At 38.4% G+C, this 24,071-nt stretch overlaps 1 protein-coding gene across 6 annotated transcripts in view; it reads right to left on the bottom strand.

Moving 5' to 3' along the window:
• Nucleotides 1–3,791: 3,791 nt before the first annotated feature.
• The window catches only part of celf4 (CUGBP, Elav-like family member 4), a 116,693-nt gene continuing 96,413 nt past the window's right edge, over nucleotides 3,792–24,071 (bottom strand). For 2 of the 6 annotated variants that reach the window (XM_017714979.2, XM_017714988.2), the window contains 11 exons: nucleotides 20,257–20,385; nucleotides 19,901–19,980; nucleotides 19,347–19,487; nucleotides 18,444–18,582; nucleotides 17,775–17,927; nucleotides 15,281–15,391; nucleotides 13,062–13,124; nucleotides 11,421–11,501; nucleotides 9,623–9,766; nucleotides 6,963–7,153; nucleotides 3,792–4,175 (listed from right to left, as the gene is read on the bottom strand). In XM_017714979.2, coding sequence (XP_017570468.1) covers nucleotides 7,026–7,153; nucleotides 9,623–9,766; nucleotides 11,421–11,501; nucleotides 13,062–13,124; nucleotides 15,281–15,391; nucleotides 17,775–17,927; nucleotides 18,444–18,582; nucleotides 19,347–19,487; nucleotides 19,901–19,980; nucleotides 20,257–20,385 — 1,169 coding nt within the window. In that variant the 3' untranslated portion in view covers nucleotides 3,792–4,175; nucleotides 6,963–7,025. The remainder of the gene's footprint in view (nucleotides 4,176–6,962; nucleotides 7,154–9,622; nucleotides 9,767–11,420; nucleotides 11,502–13,061; nucleotides 13,125–15,280; nucleotides 15,392–17,774; nucleotides 17,928–18,443; nucleotides 18,583–19,346; nucleotides 19,488–19,900; nucleotides 19,981–20,256; nucleotides 20,386–24,071) is intronic. The other 4 variants (XM_037545981.1, XM_017715015.2, XM_017715005.2 and 1 more) reach the window with 4 other exon arrangements.

Below are 24,071 nucleotides of genomic sequence, written 5' to 3'. Positions count from 1 at the left end.
CTTTAGTGGGCCATATGAGCCTTTTGTTGAATTTGATCATAAGCTTAGTGAAGATTCTGTGATGCAGCCTAACACGCATTGCTCTTGTGCAGTCCCTTCATTTGAAGTGGCTTCTGTCTACATCAGTAGAGCCACCAACCCATGAAAAGAACAGAGAAATAAAACAACACATAAAAAGGCTTGTGTAAAGACACAGCAGGAAATCGGGGAGGCATAACGCTGGTTTATTCTAGACTGTGCTTTATTATCGGGCTAAGCTGAGACGCATCATTCAGTAAAATTACAAAACGAGAGTCCAGGGAGCAGAGAAATGCGCACTTCAGAGGTACCGGGCAGGAGCAGTTAAAGCACTCCGACTGCTAATAGCTCTCTCTCATTGTGATCGACTTGGCAATAATCCACAACATGACACCCAGCACCCTCGACTGTGCTCAAAACGTCTGAAATATTGCCCCCCCCATGTTTCAGAACTGTGTACTCCTCCCATTGCTACTCCCTTGTACTTCAGACCGTTGTTTGGATATTCTTCTAAATCTGATGAGGAATGGATCTGCAGTCTGAGCGGCTGAGATGACGGATGGATTAGTGCAGTTTTTGTTTTGTTTGTTTTTCCAGTGAAATTACGCACATGAGAAAAGCCTAAAGCAGATCTCGGAACAGCGGGATGATCAGAACAGTAGACGGTTCGAACAGCAGAAATGCAACATCTATCGTAAGCATGTTCTACATTCTCAAGAAGAGATTGGTTGTAGACCCTGACTCTGCCAATAGCATTGATCCATTGTGTCCCACAATATAAAACATGTAAAAAAATAGATATTTAAAAATGGCTTCATTTGAAATGACAAACACATACTCTATGGTTCATAACTAACCACAAAAATGAAAATAAAACAATGGGGGGAAAACTCTGTGATAAATTGCAAAAAAATAAAATAAATAAGAAAAACTCATTTCTGTGGAATAAATAGACAAATAAATAAACATGTTGGCAGCACTTCAGATTACGATGCATGTCCGTTTGTTTTTCAGTTGAATTCGATGCCCCCCTCGACTTCTTTACTCGCTAACCATGCTAATGACGACTACTGTTCACCTGGTTTAGTTCATCACCAGATTGTGTTTTTTTTTTCTTAACCCTTTTTTTCATTAACTCAAAATGTAAAGTTTCATAATCATCCAGTCCTTGTAGATAGAAGTAAAAGTCCTATAAAATATGCAAACCTATATACAGAGGCAAAAATAAGAAGAAAGGAATAAAGGAGAAGAGAAAAGAACAATTTACAGTATATTCATTAGTTTCTGTATATATTTATATATATAATAAAACCTCTTCTCTGTTTCTTGGTAGTTATCAACCATACATTTTCAGATCATGTAAACAATTGTAGCTGAAACGTCGCATGGATGCGGATAACGAAGGCGAAACGTCGCACGGACGGGAGAAGACAGCTAGGACAGGGCGAGAGGGACGAGGATAGCCTAGTCTGCAGGAATGTGAGACGCAATGAGAGAAGACGTGCAGAGATGAGGCAAGGTAGGCTATGTGTTGAGTTCTAGCGAGCTTTCTTGGTGTACCTGAATGAGCGTATGTCGGAGAGGTCTGGAATGTGGAATGCAACATTCTTGGAGACTGTCTGCAGGAGTTCTGGAGTCCCTTCCAAAATGAAGCGTGTTCGGTTACTCTATTGCCACTGTACAGACACTTTACTGGAGCCGTAAAGTGATTTCAACCGGTTCCAAGATTACTATTTACAATATCGTCATCCGTATAATACAGCAGTTCAATGCAAAGCATGGAAATCATAAAGGCTTCGTACCTTCTAATTAGCAATAATCTAGAAATTCAAAACTCAAACCCCCGACCTTAGCCCTAGTACCAAGCAAAAACTATCCTAGCAAAATACATTTGAGCTCTTCGAGCAGCACTTGTAAACACACTGTAGATGTAGATTCAAACGATACCTTTGCAAAACATGTACATAATGCCCACGTAATTGTAACCCTAAGCGAAATGTCCCTCAGGTCGAGAGCGGGTACGCTGGAGCAGATGGCGGACGTGTTGACGGATATTTTGAAGGCTTACTTGCAGTAACTGTAAGGTTCGAGAAAGAGCGGTGCCTCTGCGAGTTTGACATCATCATAATGAATGGCGGCTAGCAGTGTTCACAGCACAGTACTAATGTCTGCCGCGCAGGCGCGCCTGAGCCTGCGAACGACGACCCAACGCTACATGCAACTAACCCAGGAGAGCCAAAGCGCCCAAGTTAAAAGCCAGCTGTCAGCACTGTGTATATATTCTTGTGGGTTTGTAATATCGTACAGAAGGTGTGCATGTTTGCAGAGTACACCGGAAGCAGACGGAGAGGCAAATACGTCGACTTCTGTGTGGAAATGGTCCTGATTTCTTCTTTAAGCTCTCGGATGAGAGGAGGCCTTTTTGCATTCTTCAGTAGCATATTTATGCACATACATATGTGTATGTGTGTATATATATATATATATATATATATATATATATATATATATATATATATATATATATATATATATATATACACACACACATCTGTCGATAACACGCCTTTGCTGCGTGCGTAGGTCTGAGTGTGCGTGTAAATATGTGTATATATGTGTGTGTTGGCATACAAGTTGTTTTTTTTTCTTTCAGAAAGAGGAATGCCTGCAGTTTCGGGAGCTGCCAGATATGAGACTTTTTCCCCAAGTCCAAGCAGAGCAGTGAGTTCAAACTCCAGCTAAAATCTACAAAAAAATTACAGTTTCTACGTATTGAATAGCTGGTTCTATATATACACACATATAAAATATATGCATATAAATACATATATGAGTTTGGAATTAATATCATATGTATCCATATATATACACGCTGGGCGCATATATGAATACATATTCTTCCAATGTTTTGCAATACATATACATATTATTATATGTACGGTAAATATAAACAGGTTTGTATAGCTCATGGTTCTTTCTTAACTACAAGGTCGAGATGTCCAGTTAGAAAAGGTAAGGCTGCGATACGGGACAACCCTTCCGCCCCCCATGCACCCTTCATCCTACTGCACACAGAAACAAGAAGAAGAAAGAAAAATAAACTTTTTTTTTTCTTTTTCACCTCGAATAATTGTAAACTAGCGAAGTGAGCGACCTTCGTGGGCCGTCTGAAATAGTTTTGCCAGTATTCAAAAGCATATCAGCAATCTATATGTATGCATTTATACATATATTCATATATATTCTACTTATACATATCTCTGTTTTTGTTTTTTTTCTTTTCTTTTCGTAAATGCAGCTCTTTTAAACCAATTGGCACAGCAAAAGAGATGCAGTGGTCTGAGTATGTTACAGCTACGAGTCTCTGTTTTGTTTTGTTTTTCCTTCTTTTTTGTCGTTATCATTAAAAAGGTTTGGTCTTTTGGTCCCTACACAACTAAGGAATGACAGATAAGCCTCCCAGGGGGACTGCAGCTGCGGCTGTTTGTGGCAGCTGTCCCCCCCGGAAATGGACAGGCACTCCGAGTTAAAGATGGCCATCCCGCAACCACAGCAAGCTTTGTGTCCTGAAGTGTCACATCCTTCCAAAAGTTTTCTCTCTTCCAAAAAGTTTGTTGTTGGTGGTTTTTAATCTCTAAAACAGTTTCTTTTAAAAAGTTTCTTCAAAGACAAGTCCCTTATTACATAATCCCCCCACCCCTAAAAGTTCTTGATTTCAAAAGTGTTTTTTTTTTTTTTTTTTATTCTCTTTAATGCCTTGTTCTTGGACTCAGTTTCTTCTGAGGCTCTTCCAAAGGGCTTACATTGTTTTTTTTTTAGTTGTAGATGCTTTGTTCTTTTTTTTTTCCTGTATGATCTTCCATGTGGTTCTATATGAGAAGGGTTCCTATGATCAGGCAGGCTGCGGAGACTCAGAAAGGGAGTCCAATATGGTTGCAGAACGCGGCGGCTGTCCTGAGTGTCCACTGAGGTCCTAAAGGTCCACTGAGCTTTGTGGTGGTGGTGGTGTGTCAAGCGCCCGTGGCCTCCTCACATGTCCGACACACTTATCACTGCACGTCCAACCCAGCCGCTTCGCCCCCTTTGTCCTTTTGAGTTTCTTTTGTGTTTCGTTAACGTTACTCATGTTGTCAGCATGTGTTCCAACTCTACAAAACCTACAAAAGAAACATAAAAGCAGTGTAAATCGATCACGCGTTCTTTCGATGCCTGGAAGATGAGGAACTTTTAAGTTGCTGTGGTTATTGAGCAGAACAGACAGAGGCTGTTTGATAAGTCGGGCCTTTTAGGCCCTTTTGCGAGAGCCATACTGTGAGGTCTATTGCAGCACTGCAGCAGAACACAGCCTGGGATGCCTCACTAGCTGTGTAAGTAGGTAATAACTCGGCCCAGTTAAAGGCATCAGTAGGGTAAATTAATGACACAGCATTGATTCTCCATCATCATTTAGATGAGGGTTTGAGAGACAGGGAGAGAAAGAGAGCGAGATAGATACATGTACACCACAGAGAGGAGTAATCTTATTCCCATCACTGCTCTAGAGAGAACATTATCAGAGAAAGGAAGAAGTGCTTCACACACAGCTGCCCTCTTACTAGCTATAGTTATATACTACATATAATAGCTTGGATTCTAGATTTCTTATGCATTACTTCTCAAGTAACTTTTTTCATGTTAGATACTACATATATGGGGCAGTCGTGGGCTGGAGGTTAGGGATCCAGCCTTGTGACCGGAAGGTCGCCGGTTCGATCCCCAGAGCCGACAGCACATGACTGAGGTGTCCTTGAGCAAGACACCTAACCCCCCACTGCTCCCCGGGCGCTGCGGATTGGGCTGCACACCGCTCCGGGCAAGTGTGCTCACTGCCCCCTAGTGTGTGTGTGCTCACTAGTGTGTATGTGGTGTTTCACTTCATGGATGGGTTAAATGCGGAGGTGAAATTTCCCCGTTGTGGGACTAATAAGGGTCTCTTAATGTTGTAGCAAAACCATGCACTTCTGACATGGAAACTTTATAAAAGAGGGAAACAAATTTTGACTGTTTCTATTGGTCCATTCAGACAAAATGTGTGCACAGTGTAGAAGGCTAGGTGCTGTTTAAAATGGAGTAAACACATGACTTTTGAAGTTGATTATTTTGATTATATTTACTATATACAGCCGTTTGAATTAATAATAAATTGAATTATATATTTTTATATGCATAGCTTCTCAAGTAGATTTTTTCGTGTTAGATGCTATATGTCCCAAAATGGTAAGAAGGAGAAAGAAGCTTCAAGTTTGGACTATTTATGTTGGTCCATTAATCAATATAAATTATGTAAAAATGTGCAAACTTTAATGTTGGCTGGCTACTCTAGCGTAGGCTGGCTGCTAACTCACTCACTATAGTGATGCTGATGCAGCTTCAATGGCAGAGAAATGTCTGGTTTTACAGTTGTTCTTTTGGAAATACTCTTATATAGTTTATTAATGCCCTCTTTCACACATTAACTGAAATCTTACACATCTGTTTGTCTTCAGTTTGGGAAATGATTAATAATTCACTCTTCTAACAATCTTTTAGCAAATTAAGCAACTTTTCAGATTTACAAATATGATACAACATATTGTAAAGTATTTCAAAGGTATCACAGTTATGAAGGACCCACTGGGTGAACCTTGCTACAGAACTACCCTGAGAAAAGCATTGCTGCATGTCTAGTTAGTTAAGCGTACCAAAGACAGATGCATGGCAGTTGTGGGTGAAGCAGGTAAACAATGACCTTTCTCTAAATTTTGAGACATTCAAGGGGTCAAAGATGTTAATTGAAGGGTTCTGGATTCCTCAGGTATGAAATACAGGGAGTCTTGTCTTCCCCAGGACCCCTGTATTTCATACCTCGAGTACATCACTGCTACTTTTCCGTGGAGTTTAGGTTTGACCTGCATTTTACATTCTGCTTCTCCCTTATCTAACACTAACTTGCATCTGATCCAGCCTATCTAAGATTTCTGAGCAGCTTATTTAGCAGGTGTGGCAGATTGCAGTTGGAAAAGGAAAGTCAATCTCCTAGACCAGTTTTAGTAACCACATTTATATAACATGTACAGTTAACTCTGTGATTGAAGCCTCTCATTGTTGTTCATGCAGCTTGTGTATTCTTGTTACAGTGTAGGTTCTTGAGTGGAACTGGAGCTTTCCACTTTCTATTGTTGCCTTCATTAATTTGCTGCTTGTTCATTTATCCACAGGATTTCTATGATCACCATTTAACATAGTATGCTGAAGGCACTGAAGGTGCCACTTGAAAAGCTTTATTTGAATGTGAGGGTTAAAGTCATGGTTTCTATCATAGCAACATACAGTGCTCGAACAGCTGGGCTTCAGCCTGTTCTACTACAGGCAGTTCAAAGGGTTAAACTTGGGTAACACATTAATGCCATAAAAAATTAGCACATAATTTACCACATTAACATGTCATTTATGTGTTAATTTCCACAGCCCCAATTGTATATAATTCTTTGGATCATATAGTTCTTATCAAATCACTTCTTTAGGTGTGACCATGAAAGGTAAATATCGCTGCTGTTGGAACAAAACCTTGTATCTCCAATATGGTAACTGTACAGGAGAAGGAAAAAACATACTTTGCATTTAATGTCAAAGTCAACGGAACCAGACTTTTTTCCAATTTCTTTTTGTCCATTTCTTTTTGTCCATTCATCATTAAATCCTACACACAGTGTAAAGGGCAGAAGGCATTTTCAAATTATGCTAAAAACTGAAAAACGACAAAAATCAAGATGCAAGGTTTTGTTCCGACAGCATTGACATGTTTTTTATAGACATATTATTATTACTGGCATACATGTGAAATGTGTTAAAGTAATGTGTATGCCACTGCTGCTCTGTTAACTACATGTAGTGCAAGCATAAGGACATATGTCCTTCTCTCTGACCTGTTGTTCCCTGTGTGCTGCAGTGGCCTTCACCCCCAGGGTGAGGGTCATGTGGGGGTGGGGCTAATATGGGCGGTTGGCATCCTTTGGCCTCTTGAGCTGCACTTTGAGTCTCTTCATGCCGATCTGGAAGCCATTCATGGACTGGATGGCAGCCTGGGCACTGCCCGGGTTATCGAAGCTCACAAAGCCTGCAGATGAGTAGGAAGTAAGGGAGAGTGGACGGAGGGATGGAGACAAAGGACAACAGGTTACCACCCGGAGAACCAGAGAAGAGGGCAAGAGAATGGAATGACACACAAAATGTTGAGTTGACATAATTGAAATGATTAGGATAAACAACAACAGGAAAAACAAAATCAAACAGTGGAGAAAAAAGGTGAGAAAACAGAGAAAATGGTTTATATGATGAGCCATCACATCCATGACACAGTGAGCGGGTGAAGAGGTGAAACAAAGAAAGAGAGAAGTGTCAAACACAAAGTTACTTGAGTTACATGACCTCAGGAGAAACATATTCAACATTTAACAGCTATATGCACAAAATCAATCCATACATCACAACAGCGTACACAATCATCAATATCCAACAATACAGCAACATGCAACCCTGCAAACCAAATATTCAGTTAACCTTCTACTGCTCTAAATCTCTTTCCTGTCTGTGTGTCAAATCTGTGTGTCATCCAGGGCTTTTACAAACTGGTGACGCATAGTATGGAGACTAGTGACTATGTCCAACTTTAGCAATTGACTATTCATATGGCCTTCTTCATTACTTTTATATGATATCTTTTCTTAGCTTTGTTCAGAACATCCTCATTTGTTGCAATATGAGTTTCAGAGGTGGCTAAAACTAGGAACAAATCAATGATAAATAAATTTTGAAGGGCATACTTCAAAGAAACTTGGCATGGTTAAGAGCTGTGCAGTGCATCTCTGCTCTGAAAGTAAGAACACAATCACAAAACTAATGGATTTACAGAGATTGCAGCTTTAGTAAAAGCACACACCCTTTGGCAAGGTCAATGAAAACAGGTCCAATCTAAGAGCCGTTGGATATTTGGTGGGAAATTTGGGTTGTAAGTGGTGGGGTTGAGATTTGAAGGTTGGGGTTGATATTTGGGTGAGAATTTGGGGTTGACGGTTTTGTGGTTATGGCTGGAATGGAGTTCAGAAGTCTGGGGATTCGGTTTTGGACTGATTGCTGTGGGACTGGGATTTGGTTTGTGGATGGGAATTGGGGTTGGAAGAGAAGTTTTTAGGGGGGCATATGCATATGGGGATTGGTGTTATGGTTTAGGATTAGGGTTTTGGGGATTGGTGTTAGGGTTTAGGACTGGGTTTGGGGGATTAGATGTTGGGAGACTGGGTTAAGAAAATTCGGATTGAGGATTTTGTTTAGGGTTGGGATTGGTATTAGGGTTTCAGATTGTGGTTTGGGAACCAGTATCATTGTTTGTGACTGGGGTTTGGGGGGTTTGTGTTAGGGTTTAGGACTGGGTTTTGGGGAATTAGAGGTTGGGAGACTGGGTTTTGGGGTTTGGGATTAAGGTTAGAGTTAGCATTGGGGATCTGAGTTATTTTTAGATTGGGGTTTTGGATCAGTGGTAGTGTTTGTGATTGGCGTTTTGATGGTTGGTGTTAGGGTGTAGGACAGGGTTTTGGGTAGATTACAGGTTGGGAGACTGGGTTTAGGAGACTTTGAGGTTAGGGTTAGGATCATTGATTGGTATTAGAGTTTAGGTTTGATTGTTGGGGTTGCAGTTATTGCAAGAATCTTAAGACTTCTATGATCTTGGAGTGATCTAGACTTATGTATTAATAGCTTTTTTATGACTTTTAAGAACTGCCATCACTCCTGTTTGTTGAGAGTGTATCAGTACATGGCTAGGTCAACAGCGTGCTAGGTCAACATCTCAGAACTAACAAACATGCTGGATTTATATGTAAGTGCATAGCTTATACTGGTTTTGCAAATATTTTGACATATTTATCTAAATACAATATGGCTCAGCAGAAAATGTCACTATCCTTAGAAAATGAAAAAAATGTATTAAATCAACAAAATGAAAGCTAGATCTACAGTTTTAAACCTGTATCTGTAATTTTGACTGAAATGATATAATGGCTTTATGGCTACTCTATCACTGCAGAGCTTCAGAGCTAAAAGCATGTTCTTCCTTCAGTCTTCCAGTTTTGAGTGACTTCAGTCATTTCAGCTAGGTCAGCATTTCAACACTTCACGTCCCAGTGAAGCCTTTCAACTGCTTCCCACTAACTACAGAGCTTTATATTAAGTTCAAATCAAACAGCACTGTGTTCATTCATGCATATACTGCCTCTGATAAGTGAGGAACCCACTGGAGCTGGAGATAGTATTAATTAGAATACAGAGCCTCATTTTCGTCACAAGTAGGACACATCAAACACATCTCGCATCCCTCAGCAAATTCCCCTTCCAGTCTAATGTCCCTCACTGATCACCCAGCAAAAGGCACTATCCTCTGTCCTCACATGAGTCTTCTGTGTTTTTTTTTTTTTGCCTCTTTCATATTTCCAAAAAGCTTCGCTGTGGTAGAAAAATGAGGTAAAAACATTAATAGTGAGAGAATAAAAATGATAGTAATCTTTACAGGTGTTTTATCATTATTACCCACCAAAGCATTTACTTTGGTTTGTCGCCCGATCCACAAACACTTTGGAGGAGATGACATTACCGAAAGGCAGGAACATCTGCATCAGCTCGCCATCCCCAAACTCCTGAGGGAGGTGGTAGATGAACAGGTTACAACCCTCCGGCCCTAGAGACAGAGAGAGAGAGAGACAGAGAGAGGAAGGGACAGTAAAAGAGAGAAAATAGAGAAAGTGGGAGGATAAAGAGATGGGAAGGGCAGAAAAGACATAAAAGCAGAAATTAGACTAAATCTCACTGTAATACAGAAGCTTTCCAGCTTGAAGTGACCAGAGTGTAGCCACACGTTCTGCTACCCTGTGAAAAATACTAGAACATAATTCCTAAAAAAAATCTAATCCCAGAATTTACCCAATTACAGGAAGATAAAAAAAATTGTGATCAAATACTGGACCTCCCTAAATAGCAAGAGGATAGTGGAAGCTGGTGGTCCACTGTTTTTTTCTGGGCAGCCCAGAGATGGTCAAACAGAGTAATGGACAAAAATTCCACTTATCATCGTATATTCTTCTCACAGTCCAATTTATTTATTTCCCTTCCTTCCTTTACTTATTTTCCTTCTTTCCTGTCTTTAGTTATACTCTGTAAATTAGTTTAGTAAATCATTTAAATCTAGCACAGTGTCAGTAATAACATTTTCTATAAAATCACTTTAAATTAGGCCTAGTCATTATTTTTTTCTCAGATGTTGTATTATTTGTCTTATTGTATTTTCCAAAATAGAAATTAAAACTAGGCAGAGCTTGCATTCTGGACAGTAATCTGGGTGGTCCGAGGGTGGACCAGCAGTGGCAAACCGTCAGCGGGGTGCCGAACTTGTCAAACCAGGTTCCCAATATATGCTTGCTATCTGGGCTGTTGCTGCAGCATTTGCAGACCAAGAGACAGTGAATAAGAGTGGGTCTCAATGTAACTTGCCTAAAACCATCACAGATGATTTTTTAAATTTATTTTATTTATTTATATTTTCATTTTTATTAATTTCACTTAATATTCAGTATTCAACTGCTATTAAACCAGTACTGAGGTGACTGCTGATGATGCAGAAATGTAAATACTAAAAATACTTTATATATAAATATAAAAATACAATTTTTTTACTTTATTGTTATTATTAATGCCACTAGTATTATTTGTGCTGTTATCATCAGTTGCCATGGCAATACTGTTTGGAAGCAGTGGTTCCAATAGATCAAGAACTGAAACTGATCAGCAGCAACTTTACTCATCAGTTCTGTGAGTGCACCAAAACATGTTTGAGGAGCTTAGTTCATGTCCATCGGTACTGTTATCAGGGACAAGCTTCCTTTGCCATATATGAGATGAAGCCGGGTTGATATTTTGAACTGATAAAGTGATTAATGCCTTAATACATAAACCAAAATATTTTTATTTTATTTTATTTTACTGTGGCAGCCACTGGAGGGAAGCGAAGTCACAAGCACCTAGATAAATGTGCGGCATCAAAAACCTGGTTGATGCCCAGTCGATAAAAATATTACCACTAGATTATGTGCAGTGCAAGGCTTAATTCAAAGCCACTGTTACTGTAAAGTTGCAGTACACAAATACAAATGGTATATCCTGTTGAAACTGTGCTTTAGTCTGAGTCAGTCTAACTGAAAAGACTGTGATCTTCTAAAGACGGGTAAAAAACACACTTGAGTGTCTAATGGGCAGATTAGCCAATAGAATATCCTCAAATGACATGTTAAGACAGAGTTGTCCCAGCAGTAACCGTTCAGTAACAGACGCAGCCTCACCTTCTCTCTGTTGCTGGGGGATAATGGGAGGAGGCTGTGGAAAGGCCTGGCTGATCTGTCCATATGCAGCTGGGTAGGCTGCTGAGACACACACATATGCCAGTGTGTCAGAATATACATTTAAACATACACACAGAGTGCTTTGTTTTCATACAAAGTCAGGACACAGAGTCATATTGGAACACTCTGAACAAAACCTTATATGTCAATTTTTTGTCTTTTTTTGTCAAATAAATCGAAAATACCAGTTGCAGTTTGCACTGTGTCAAAATTTCATGAATTGACAAATAGAAATGGTCCAAAATGACTTAATAATATCAAGTTAAGAATTCCTGTAAAGACATTCATGGTAAGGTTTTGTTCTTGTGACAATATGCACCCCATATGTATTACATATGTGTATGTAAGTATCTGTAATTATATGTACAGCACTGCATTAAAGATAAAGATGTAATTAATTAAAATGTCCAGTCAAAATGACCATTAAGTACAAGTTATTCAGTATTATCCACTAGCCTAACGAAGAGGAAAGTCAAATGCCAAAACATTATTCAAATATACAGAGAAAATGGGACTCCTAACTACCATGCAAGACCACCAAAACTGTCCCTAAACATTAATTAAAGCTTTTCTCTCAGAGAGAGAAGAAAATCAAGCTCCACTCTTGCCACTATTGAGAAAAGAAGCGAAGAAAATTTTCACTAGATTATGAACACATCTGAGATGTGGAGCGAGATTTTATGGACTGATAAGTCTAAATTTGTAATTAGAATTAGTTAAAGCAACCAGCCAACTTCTAAGATTGAACTAAACTTCTACAGCTGAACTGAACTGCTGTCTCAATTCATGCCTGCCTTGCCCATCACTGTAAATATCTAAGATCTGAATACCTAATCGTTTTTTTTTAACCATCACCCCTTATCAAATTTCATTTTGTTGATTTTCTTTTTTGAAGTGAAATTAAGTTGACAATCCTTTTTATGCATATTTCAGTGCGCAGTATTCTATTCATTTGCTGAGTTTAACATCTTGAAAAATTACTATATATATATATATATATATATATATATATATAATTAAATAATAATAATAAAATAAAAAAAATTATGTTCAAATATATCAATTGTGCCATAACATTTGCACAGGCCACATTTTCTGTGTGATTTTGTCCCCATTATATTAACTTCAAGCAATTCAAAACAGCAATTGTGCATTAGTGTGTTTTCTCTCTCTCTCTCTCTCTCTCTCTCTCTCTCTCTCTCTCTCTGTATCTATCTCTCTCTCTCTCTCTCTCTCTCTCTCTCTCTCTCTCTCTGTCTCTCAAAGCCTAACTCTATAACTAAACCTAACCTTAACTATATTACCTAAGAGAAATGCATTTGCTTTTTAGGTTTTAAAAAAAAAACATCTTCAAAGTCTACATGATATTTTGTTGGTCCTGTAGGTTAGTCCTAATTTTCTCTTCTTTTTCTACAAAGTCAGGATACGTTTGTCCTGAAAATGTACAAAAACAAACACCGTCATCACACTCACTGCTCAGACATACTGCAGTACATTTAAACTCGGCAACTACTGCAAACTGAGTGTAAGCATGCATGCACACACCCACACACAGCACATAAAACTATCTGAGTGACAGACCTGCATACTGCTGGACTCCTGCATAAGCCTGCTGTAGAGGATCAGCTGCTGTGGGACTCTGGGCTAGAGAGAAAGACAGAACAAGACAGAGAGAGAGAGACAGAGGTAATAGACAGGTCAGAAAGTGAAAGGCACTTTGTGGAGAGAGCGCTGGCTGCATTTGTGTGGGCATGAAGCTCAGAGTCAGTGAGTTCATCTCTCTCTCTCTCTCTCTCTCTCTCTCTCTCTCTCTCTCTCTCCTCTTTTCCCCTACCCTCGCACCATCCTCCCAAAACAATTAAGCCGTGGGACAGGGCCCAAGCCCTGCCAAAAGTTTCCACAGCACTGGATCGGCAGCCAGAGAGAGTGCACGGAGAACAATATAGATCTACACCTCCACGCTCCACATCAATCAGCCCTGAGCTGCTGCTGTAATAAACGCCGGCCGCTCCTGCTGCACCGCTATATCACTCCTCATTCGGCTCAGTACAGCGCTGCTCTTACAGCCTAAACACTGTAGACTGCAATATCCTCTCCTATCCACTTTTAGGTGGAGCTCATTTGGCGGATTTAAAGACGGTTGAGCTGTCAGTCACACGTCTCATCAAAGGCATGGTTACGCAGAGTGCTCTAGTGATGTCACAGTGAGAACAGTTCTAGCTATCACAGGCACAAAAAAGAACCACAGTGCTTTGCATGCATATAAGTAGGGCTGCAATGATTACTCAATTAAACTCGATTAAAAAACATTGATTAAATTGTACCTTCTTGACAAATTGACAGTGATGCGTTGCCAGTTTACCTGATAATGCCTAATTTAAATTCCTCCACTGATCTCTCTTCTACAGTAAAGGGCAGAGTCTGATGAGCACTCCTGTTTATTTGCATTTTTCTTATATTTTACTGTTTCTATTTGCATGTCACTGTTGTTAGAACAAAACCTTGCATTTCCAAAAGGGCAACTTTACAGTCCAGACCAGAACCAGACATTTTTCCAAGTCGTTTTAGGGCATTTCATTTTCACACACAATGTAAAGCACAACAGGCATTTTCAAATTATGTCAAAAACTCAAAAATGAAAAAATTGGAGATTTTGTTCTGATAGCAGTGATAAGTTCATGTGCCAAAATCATAATTCATTTTTTCCATTTACAGTAACACTGTTTGACCAAAAGAATCAGCTCTCCTAAATATTGAGGTTGGGGTTTGGAGAGGCCAGCAGACCAATACCTATATATAAAAAGGTTTGACCAACTCCAGTTGTTGAACTCCAGTGTCCTGCACAGAGCCCTGACCTCAACCTTAGTGAACAACTTTGGGGTGATTTGGAGAGTTGATTGTGAGCCAGACCTTCTCATTCAATATCAATTCTGACTTCATAAATACGCTTTTGAATGAATGGGTACAAATTCCAACAGACACAGTCCAAAAACTTGTGGAAAGCTTTCCCAGAAGAGTGGAGGCTGTTATAGGTGAGGGGGTCATCTCCATATTAATATCCATGGTTTTGGAATAGCATGTCCAACAAGCTCATATAGGTGTAACAGCTAGGTATCCACACACTTTTGTCCATACAGTGTATATGTAAATGACCTCTGTTCTGATCAGGTGTTCTATGGTATGCCTCATAAAGAAAGGCTGAAACACTCCTTATAACTTCAGCATTAATGGATGGGGCTAAACTGCTGTAGCCTGAATTGGTAGATGTATGTAAATGTGCTGATGTGAAAGTAGAATAAAGATTTTAAAACAGTCCATGTTTGCAGTTTCATTTCCCTATATGGACTGTGGAAGAGAATTAGATTTTGAAACTAACAATGTTAACTTATTACATTGACTTCTTCAATTTAAAAAAGCAAAGAAATATACATTTTTCCATTATGTAGGCCATTTGAAAGGCTACACACAAAAGGCTAAGCTCAATTTTATTCTGATTACTCAATTCTTGAATGATTACTGATTATATGATTAATCGCCAAAAGTAATTGACAACTTATCTGGACCTAATCAAAAGTGACAGCCCTACTTATAAGCATGGACCACACAGCAACACAACGAACGTTATTCAATTACAACACCAACACAAGACCCAAACACAAAACAAAGTCACTTTTATTGTGATCCTCCTTCCATAAACCCCCCACAGCCCAATACATACAAACACCATCACACAACACAACAGCACACTACACAGAACAGAACGTGAGCTGATGGACACCAACAGGCTGATAATTCAATACCTTCAGAGAGAGAAGAGAGGAAGCAGCTTCCCTGAACACCAAAACAACTCCGCTGAGCCACGCCCAAGCCGCCCTTCTCCGAGTCTTCCCTAAAAACCACCTCCTGCAGGACTGAGACACAGCCAGGAAACATACACATTTGCTTTTCTCTGCAGCACCAAGTCGGGGGGCAAGAAAGACCACCAGCCTCAGTAACACGAGACTGATTATAGCTTACAGCACTACAATCATACTGTCTGAACTGCTTAGCTTTAAGAAAGCACAACTTTGAGATCTTCTACAAAATAAGAGAACAAATTACATTACATGAAAAAATAAACTGGAGTGATTCAGAACCAGAAAAATCGAATGAATTTAATGTATGTACAGTTAACGACTCTAGATAAACTGAGGTTTTCCTCTTTTTAATTGATACTAGTATCTAAAATGAAAGACAAAAAATGCTGTTCAAAAACAAAAGCATGGTACCAGTCAAAAGTTTGGACATGTTTTTATCATCTTAATGCTTTAATGTTATGCTCAACCATTTGGTAGAGCACATTTTGAGTCACTATATATGCCACAAATTGCCATCTCGACCATTTGGTAGACATGAATATTTTAAAAAATTGGTGGGGGGTTGGCAAAGACATTTTGACACCTTGAAGCCTCAAAGACAACTTTAACCTTTCAAATCAATGCACATACATGAATTTATGTGCAAAACAAACAACTCAAAATAATTATGAACAATATTTTTCAACCTTTTCATGGATATCAGTTTTCTCTAGAACAGGATGTTGCCCACCAAATCACTCTGAATTCATTTTTAATCTTTTAAATATAGAAAAATTTTGAGTTTCTCTTTAAGATCCTCTTTAAGATTATTACATCCTAAGGCTTGTTATTTAGATGTAGGTAAAGAATGAGGACTTAGTGGTCTTATATTTTCAGCTGGCTTATGAATTCCCTCATTAGATACAAATAATGAGCTTCAAGAGCATGAAGTGCCTGACGTCTAACTTCCTACCAATTTTGATTTCTTAAATTGCAATGAATGAAATATTGTGGTCATTCATTTCAACCAATCAACCAAAGTTGAGGGAGGGTGAAGTCTATATAACCCTAATTTTTGGAAGGCCAGGATTTCTGACTGGAGCAATTCTTTTTAGTTTTGAGTGAAAACCAGTTCTATGTGTAAATGTGTCCAAACCTTTGGCTAGCGCACATTTTATGATGTGCTATCCTTTCTAAAGTTTAATGATTAAATGAAACATGATTGTTTATCACCCCAAAAAACAGGAGATTCACTGCTGTGGACAATATTGACACAACAAAGTTGATTTATGTTTGTCTTACATCAAGAAGCACAGTATTCTCTGTGTAATTGTTCCCTGAAATATACTATCGCTGTCCAATCAAACCCATGTATCTCCATTTTTGTCTGTTTTCATTTTTCTACATTACTTCAACTCACCAACTGTCCTTTATGTGTATGAAAATTTATTGATGAATGGACCAATAGAAATGCTCTAAGATCACTAAGGCTAAAACCTCTTTACATTAACTTACATTGAAAAGTAAGAATTTTTGCCTCTGTAATACAGAAATGCACTGAATTATGTAAAGAATAAACAGAATACTTATTGTTCTTAATAATAAAGCAAAAAGTATGTGTAAAATTTATGACTGTAATCTCATTAATGGAGAATTCCTTTTATAAACAATCTATTAATAATAATTCAATCATTGTTATGTAAACAAAGTCGTTGAGACTGGTTTGATGTGAAATGTTTAATTGTAGAGAAAATTACTGAGGCAGATTTCTTTACAGCGGTGGTGATAGGAACCAGATGTCATGATGTTTACAACACAAACATAGCCATTTTATTTACTATTCAGAACCACCAGTGTACCAATATGTGTCTCGAGTTTTCATTTGTAATGTTGATGATGGTAAAATAGTGTTACAAATAAGTTTTCTTTGGGTAATGTAATGCCTTACATCACCTTGCAGGTGCCTCTCCATCATAAATAGATTTTAAAAATACATTATAATCCAAGTGTTTCCCAATACTACTGTGAAACAATGTCTCAGACATCAGGTCGTGTATTCATAAAGATTTAATCTAATAACTTTCTGTGAGGGAGCTTTTAGAGGCATTAAACTCCTCAGATGTCCCGTCCCTATCAGTACCACTGTGAACATTTCTGACTTGGTGAGTTTCTCAAGGGGGGAATTTTTCACATCAAAACACTCTGAATCAGTATTTACATTTGAACAATTTACATTTTAACTGTGATAATTGGTGGAATTCTCTTTAAATGTGTCAATACCTCAGCTTATTAAACAAAATTTCATAATGGAAAAATGTGGCTTCATAAAAATATCCATTCATCATGAAATGTTTAAAGAGCAGCTGGTGATTTCAAATGGTGAAATGGTGTAAAATAGACACCAATGTAGATGTAATGATATGTTACTTATTCAGATGTGCATGGTGGAGAATGGTACCTGGGTAGGGGTGAATCCCGTTAGTGAACACTGCCTCTGCAGGTGGCTGCCCGTTGGCCTGAGGAGGGGGCAGGCCAGTGAAGCCGTTAACGCTGATTGGTGAGGGGATGCTGGTCACTGTGGGTGCAGTGATGCCAGGGGGCGTACTTCCACCTGAGAGTGGGGAAAAAATGAGAGAACGAGAATGAGAAAAGAGAGAACATAGCTAAGAGTTAACACACTAACATCTCTCTTTCTTTCTGGTTTACACAGAACTTTCAATGCAAAGTACATAACTTTACTAAGTGCTGTTCCTCAAGCCATTGTAAATAATCATTATGCAACAATACTCTAAAGTGAAAAATACATTCATTAAACAAGCTGTGTAATATAGGCAACATGTGAAAAAGAGCCAGAATAAGAAATCAACACTTTAAACTTAATCGTTAAAATCTAAAATATTTACGGATGTGGAAATTGGTTTGTTAAAAAGCAGAAGCTAATTGGTTGTGAAGTAAAGAAAATGCATTTAATGAGTGCTCATTATTTTTATTTTAATGAATGTGTGTTATACAGAGAAAAATAAAGAAGTGTAATAAATTCATAAATTACATTTCAGTGATTACATTTAATGATAACAGAAAACATTGTGTGCTCTGCATGCATGTGAGTACTGGCTTTTCTTCTGACCTGACGTAGGGGTCATCGGTGCTCCGGGCAGGCCGTTGATGGTGGCCATGTGCTGCATCTGAGCTGCAGCAAATGCAGCCATAGGACTGAGATAACCTCCCTGTCCAACAGACGCCATCAATGCTGCCTGCTGCTGCACCTAATGCACACATCCCAATATAATATAATATAATATAATAAAATATAACATAATATAATAAACACTTCTAAAAAATGCCATGCAGGGTTCTTTGCACAATACCGTAGAAGAGCAATTTTTGCTTCTTTCACCTTTCAGTGAATTCTTCTTTAGAGAACCACTTTTCTAAATGAACTGTGAGTTGGAAGAGCTTTTAAAGAACCTCGCAATAATGTAAACATTTCTTACATTGATATAGAACTTTTACATTTTGTGAAGGTTCTTAAAACATTTAAAAGGTTCTTCACACTTACAAATCACTTTTCAAACATGGTTCTCAAAAGGGTCCTCAGGTTCCCTAAGATTGTCCATAATTTTGCTACTATCCCTATACATGAGCTGGGTTGGAGTGAACATGTAGAATGTATGGGGCTCCCTGAGGACCACTATTCTCAAACCAAGCTTTAAAGCGTTCACTCAAAGAATTTCTTTAAAGAGTACATGACATAATAAAATATCAAAATATATACAAATACTATTATACAATATATTATATAATACAATTTATTGTATTATTATTATTATTATTATTATTATTATTATTATTATATTTTTTTATTACCACCGCCACCAACAACAACAACAGCAAAAAGAATGACAATAACAATAATAATAATGGATGTTTTATTTTAGAAATATATAAACACACTGGAGTGGTTAACAGTGAGACAGAGAGAGAGAGACAGAGAGAGAGAGAGAGAGAGAGAGAGAGAGAGCTAGCTTGCCTGTGCGTAGGCTCCATACGCTCCAAACTGCAGGGCCATAGGATTGAAGATGCCCATCTGACCGGCCATCTGCTGCATGCGTCGAATGGTGCGTTCTTTATCTGTGTCTGCAAACTTCACAACCAGACTGGAGGAGGCGCCCTGATACACACACACACACACACACACACACACACACACACACACACACACACACACACACACACACACACACACACACAGTGTCTGTTTTCATACCTTATCTGGACATGAGGTCAGAAGCTTTGTATTCATTAATAATAATAAAATGAAGAATAACATCTAATGTATAATGGAAAACACATTTTTGTGTATCCAGTAAAGATGGCATTAATCAGAATGTATTTTACAAATTTTACAAAGTTATAACTGCTCAGTGATCCTGACATTGTAAGTTAGGCCTGGCGCTCTGTTTATTTATTACACAGTCAGGATATTTTAGCCATGAAAATTCACAGAAATGAACAACCACACAAACACACTCAATACAGACCCAGCCCACTTTCCATCACTGCTGAAATGTATGCGGTACGTACGGGCATGGTCTGACTGCCGTGTAGTGCGCTGATGGCTGCCTGAGCCTCGGCATGAGAAGAGTACTTCACAAATGCACAACCTGACCAAACCAAACACACACACACACATAAATGACAGATTCACAGCAGCACTCCAAAATATTCCTCCAAAGATGTGAACATCAGTCATGAGAGTGAAACTTTCAAATGAGAGTGAAAAATACAAATGTCTGATCATTTTTAAATAGCTTCTACACAAAAAGAGCACAAAGATAAATGATAAAATAAGTGATGATTAGTATATGCTTTGTCACTGAGAGAAAAGGAGAGGGTGGTAATGTGAGGAACTGTATTTATTAGCAAGCACAGTGGCTGACCTTTGCTGTTTCCGTCAGGGCCTCTGAGGATGGTGCACTCCTCAATGCTGCCGAAGGATTCGAACAGGCGTCGCACGTCGTCCTCACACTGCTGCTTGTTCAGCATGCCCACAAAAAGTTTTCTGTCTTCTGAAACAAACACAGCCGGGTCAGGATCAGCAGATGAAGATGAGCGGTAGATTCAGAGGGAGAGTAAAAAAAATAAACAACAATACAGTAACACCTCACCTTACAGGCTTTAGCATAACATTGTGAAAGCAGCTACAGATGGTTTCTGAATGGACAGATTAAAGGACCCATAACCTACAAATTTCCCTGAGGTCCACTTCTGACATTTGTATCCTTATATTTACCAAAAAACAGTCATTATTCATTTATACATATCCATTTTCATACCTCTTTTATCCTTTAGAATTTAGCAAGCTGTTTTTGTTACTGTACCTTTAAGTCTATTTGTAAATGACCTCTGTTCTGATTGGATAATCTATATTGTGCCTCAATCAAAAAGCAGTCAAGGCTGAAACACTAGTAAAACTTTAATGAGAATGAGTGAGGCTAAACTACATTGCGCTGAAGAGATGAATATATCACGGCCGTCAGAACAAAACTTTGTATATCCAAAATTGTAACTTTACAGGAGAAGAAAAAACTTACTTTACTTTTAATGTAAGTCAATGGAACCAGACTTTTTTAGCTGTTTCTTTAGGTCCAGTCATCATGAAATGTTTACATAATATAAAGGACAACAGACATTTTCAAACTGTGTCAAAAACTGTAAAACAACAAAAATGTCCCGACAACAGTGAGATTTATGTAAATTAATTTTGTGACATCACAAAAAATGAATTCATAACAGCTGTTTCTGCAGCTTAATTTCCATGGAAGGATCATGTAGCCGGGGGGGGGGGGGGGGGGGATTGGGGGGGGGGGTTAATGGAGTAAATACTACATCAAACTGTTTTATTTCAAAAAAGCAAGGAAAATTAGTTTTTTTTCCAAGATATAAACTCTTTATAAAGTAGTGAGAAAGAGTAAGGAGAAAAGCTTAAACACCCAGAAATTTGATGAAACATGAAATTCAAACCCAACACAAGTTCTGACCAATCCTGGAGAAAAGATATGAGCCAAACCAACCCTGATGTGAATAGTTGAACTCTGTCAGGTATGAACAAATGTTTCAAGCTCCATCCAGGCATCATAATGAAATGTGTAAGTGAGAAGCATATTCTGTGATTCGGGGCTGATGGCCTCCTGAGCCCATCTCTCACTGTTTGTGCTTTTATTTACATGATTATGGAGCTATTATTAAATGACAGATCAGAAGGAGGAAGACTAAAGCTGCATTGTTTGACTCTGCTCAGTAGCTTTGTTCCCAAGACAAATCAGGAAACAAAGAACGAGTCAGGCATATTTTAGAGTTAAGACAGTAGAACTCTATGCAGTAACACACACACACACACATACACACACACACACACACACACACACACACACACACACACACACACACACACAAAATCTTCCTGTTGGTTTTTGATGTGTGGAGGTTTTATAAGAAGTAAAAGAAAGGTAAATAAATAAATAAATAAATAAAGTGCAGACAATCTGAGCTTCAGTACAGTTACATAAGAGGTTTGCTGGAGTAAAGTTCAGAAGTTCCTACACTGTAAATGTGAGGTGTGTGGAGATGATGCAGCAGATATTAATGATGTGTGTGTTTGTGTGTGTGTGTGTGTGTGTGTGTGTGTTGTCAGACTCTCTCTGACAGCGTGTCCTTGTCTAGTCAACATGACTACTCTCTACTGTGGCCTCGCGCAGTAGGGACTGTTTACAAGTGTGGTCCACATACCAGAACTGGGTCACATGCAGACACACACACACATTGGTATGGCAATATTTTCTGTAGTTCCTGAAACATACTTCCTTGTACATACATGTACAAACATACATGTTTATTTTTCACTTTTTAAAGAAATACTACATCCAAATCTACATACTACCATATATATATATGGTAGTATGTATATATATATATAGCTGCTGTTGCAACAAAACCTTCAATCTCTAAAATTGTAAATTTACAGGAGATAGAAAAAACATACTTTACTATTAATGTAAGTCAATGGAACCAGACATATTTCCAAGTGGTTGTGGATCATTTCTTTTGGCTCATTCATCATGAAATGTACACACCTTATAAGGGCAACAGGCATCTTCACATGATGTCAAAAACTAAAAAATGGCAAAAAAGGAGTTGCAATGGCTCCATACACCCTGTCCTGTCCTGTCCTGCCCAGGCCTTTTATTTTTCTATTTAAAAAGTGGTATAAATATGCTACTTTGCCTTGGAACACTGCATGTAAAATAGCTTTAAAATTCATTTAAGGTACATGATTACACCTGAAGGACAGCTTTGTATCTTTCAGCTTTTATTTATTTTGTACTTTGGGGGGCTAAAATGTACCTGTATGATACACTTTTTTTCTGACAGTGTAGGCAAGGCAAAGCTTAGTATAGCAGGTCAGCATTTCACCATCTGATGCTTTTCTCACAATAAACCACAAAGGATGAAGAATAAACACTGTCAGGTTATCATTCAAATAAGTTACATAGGAGTCTGTGGTACATTTGATTTTGTAAGGAGAAGAGCGGATACTTTAATAAATAATTAGTCGTTTTGCTGAAAGAAAAGCTGCCCTTCATAGTTTCATCATTTGTCATTACTAGAATGAGATAGAAAGACTTGGGTCTGTCAAAACAGAATATAATTCATTATATAACTATGTAATTACCTGTGTAACTATGTAATTATACTTAGCAATAGCAATAATAGCTCCACACTTTAATACTGTAACTGAAACACCTCTAACCTCTGGATAGTGACTCAGAACAGTCTTAAAGTGAATAAATTCATGATGAGTAGAAGGTGATGGCCATTTTACATCATAGGTACTGATGTTTAGGACAGCATCATTGTGCAGATTCACTACATGATCTACTTTTAGTAGTGTTTATAGATTATAGGATAACAATACTGTGCCAGAAACAACATAAACAAGTCTATTTGAATGAAAGTCAATGAAAGTCTCAATCAACATCATTCTGCTAATGAAAGTTTCTGAAAGTTAATATTCAATGTTGAGTTTGGGAAAAAAATGGATAAATGTTATTACCATGTTGTTACATTTTTATGCATATGTAACCACACATGCGTAAGCATTGTAATTGCACAGTTGGCTTGTAACAGTAGACAAAAGTATACCCCTACCATAAGGCCATGTTTTGTGTGTGTGTCTCTACTACTGCCTTCATGGCACTGTTACACCAGCCACAGCACCTTGAAACTTTTTCATCTGCAGATGATGATGAAAGTGAGATGGAGTGAAGGGGGGCTGTTTTGTTTAGATGAAGGACATGCCTCTCATTCTTTTCCATTTTTGTTTATTCCTATCTTGTCTATCCCCTGTGTGCTTTCATTCTTTACTCTATCTGTCTTTGTTTTCTCTTGCCACATCTCTCTGCACATCTTCATCTCTCACTTCCTCCCACTGCCCTTTCTCTCTGACCTCTAGCTTTCTATCTCCATATCTCTATTCGTGTGTAGATGTCTGGTGAGTGGATGGGGCAGGGGGGCTTGTGAGAACCATCAGGGGGCTCTGCAAGGATGTAGTGTGATTTTAAAGGGGCCAACAGCAGGATAAATTTGGTGGTCTGATAGGGCAAGGACAATTGATCTGTCAAGTGTGAATAAGGGAAGATGCTCTAAATTAGAGGGGGTGTATGGAGCTGGATAGAGAGGGAGATGGAGGGAGAGA

This window comes from Pygocentrus nattereri, chromosome 16 (assembly GCF_015220715.1).
Source record: "Pygocentrus nattereri isolate fPygNat1 chromosome 16, fPygNat1.pri, whole genome shotgun sequence".
Classification (NCBI taxonomy): domain Eukaryota; kingdom Metazoa; phylum Chordata; class Actinopteri; order Characiformes; family Serrasalmidae; genus Pygocentrus; species Pygocentrus nattereri.
The sequence above is the reverse complement of the archived record's forward strand: the minus strand, read 5'-3'. Positions and strand labels throughout refer to the sequence as shown.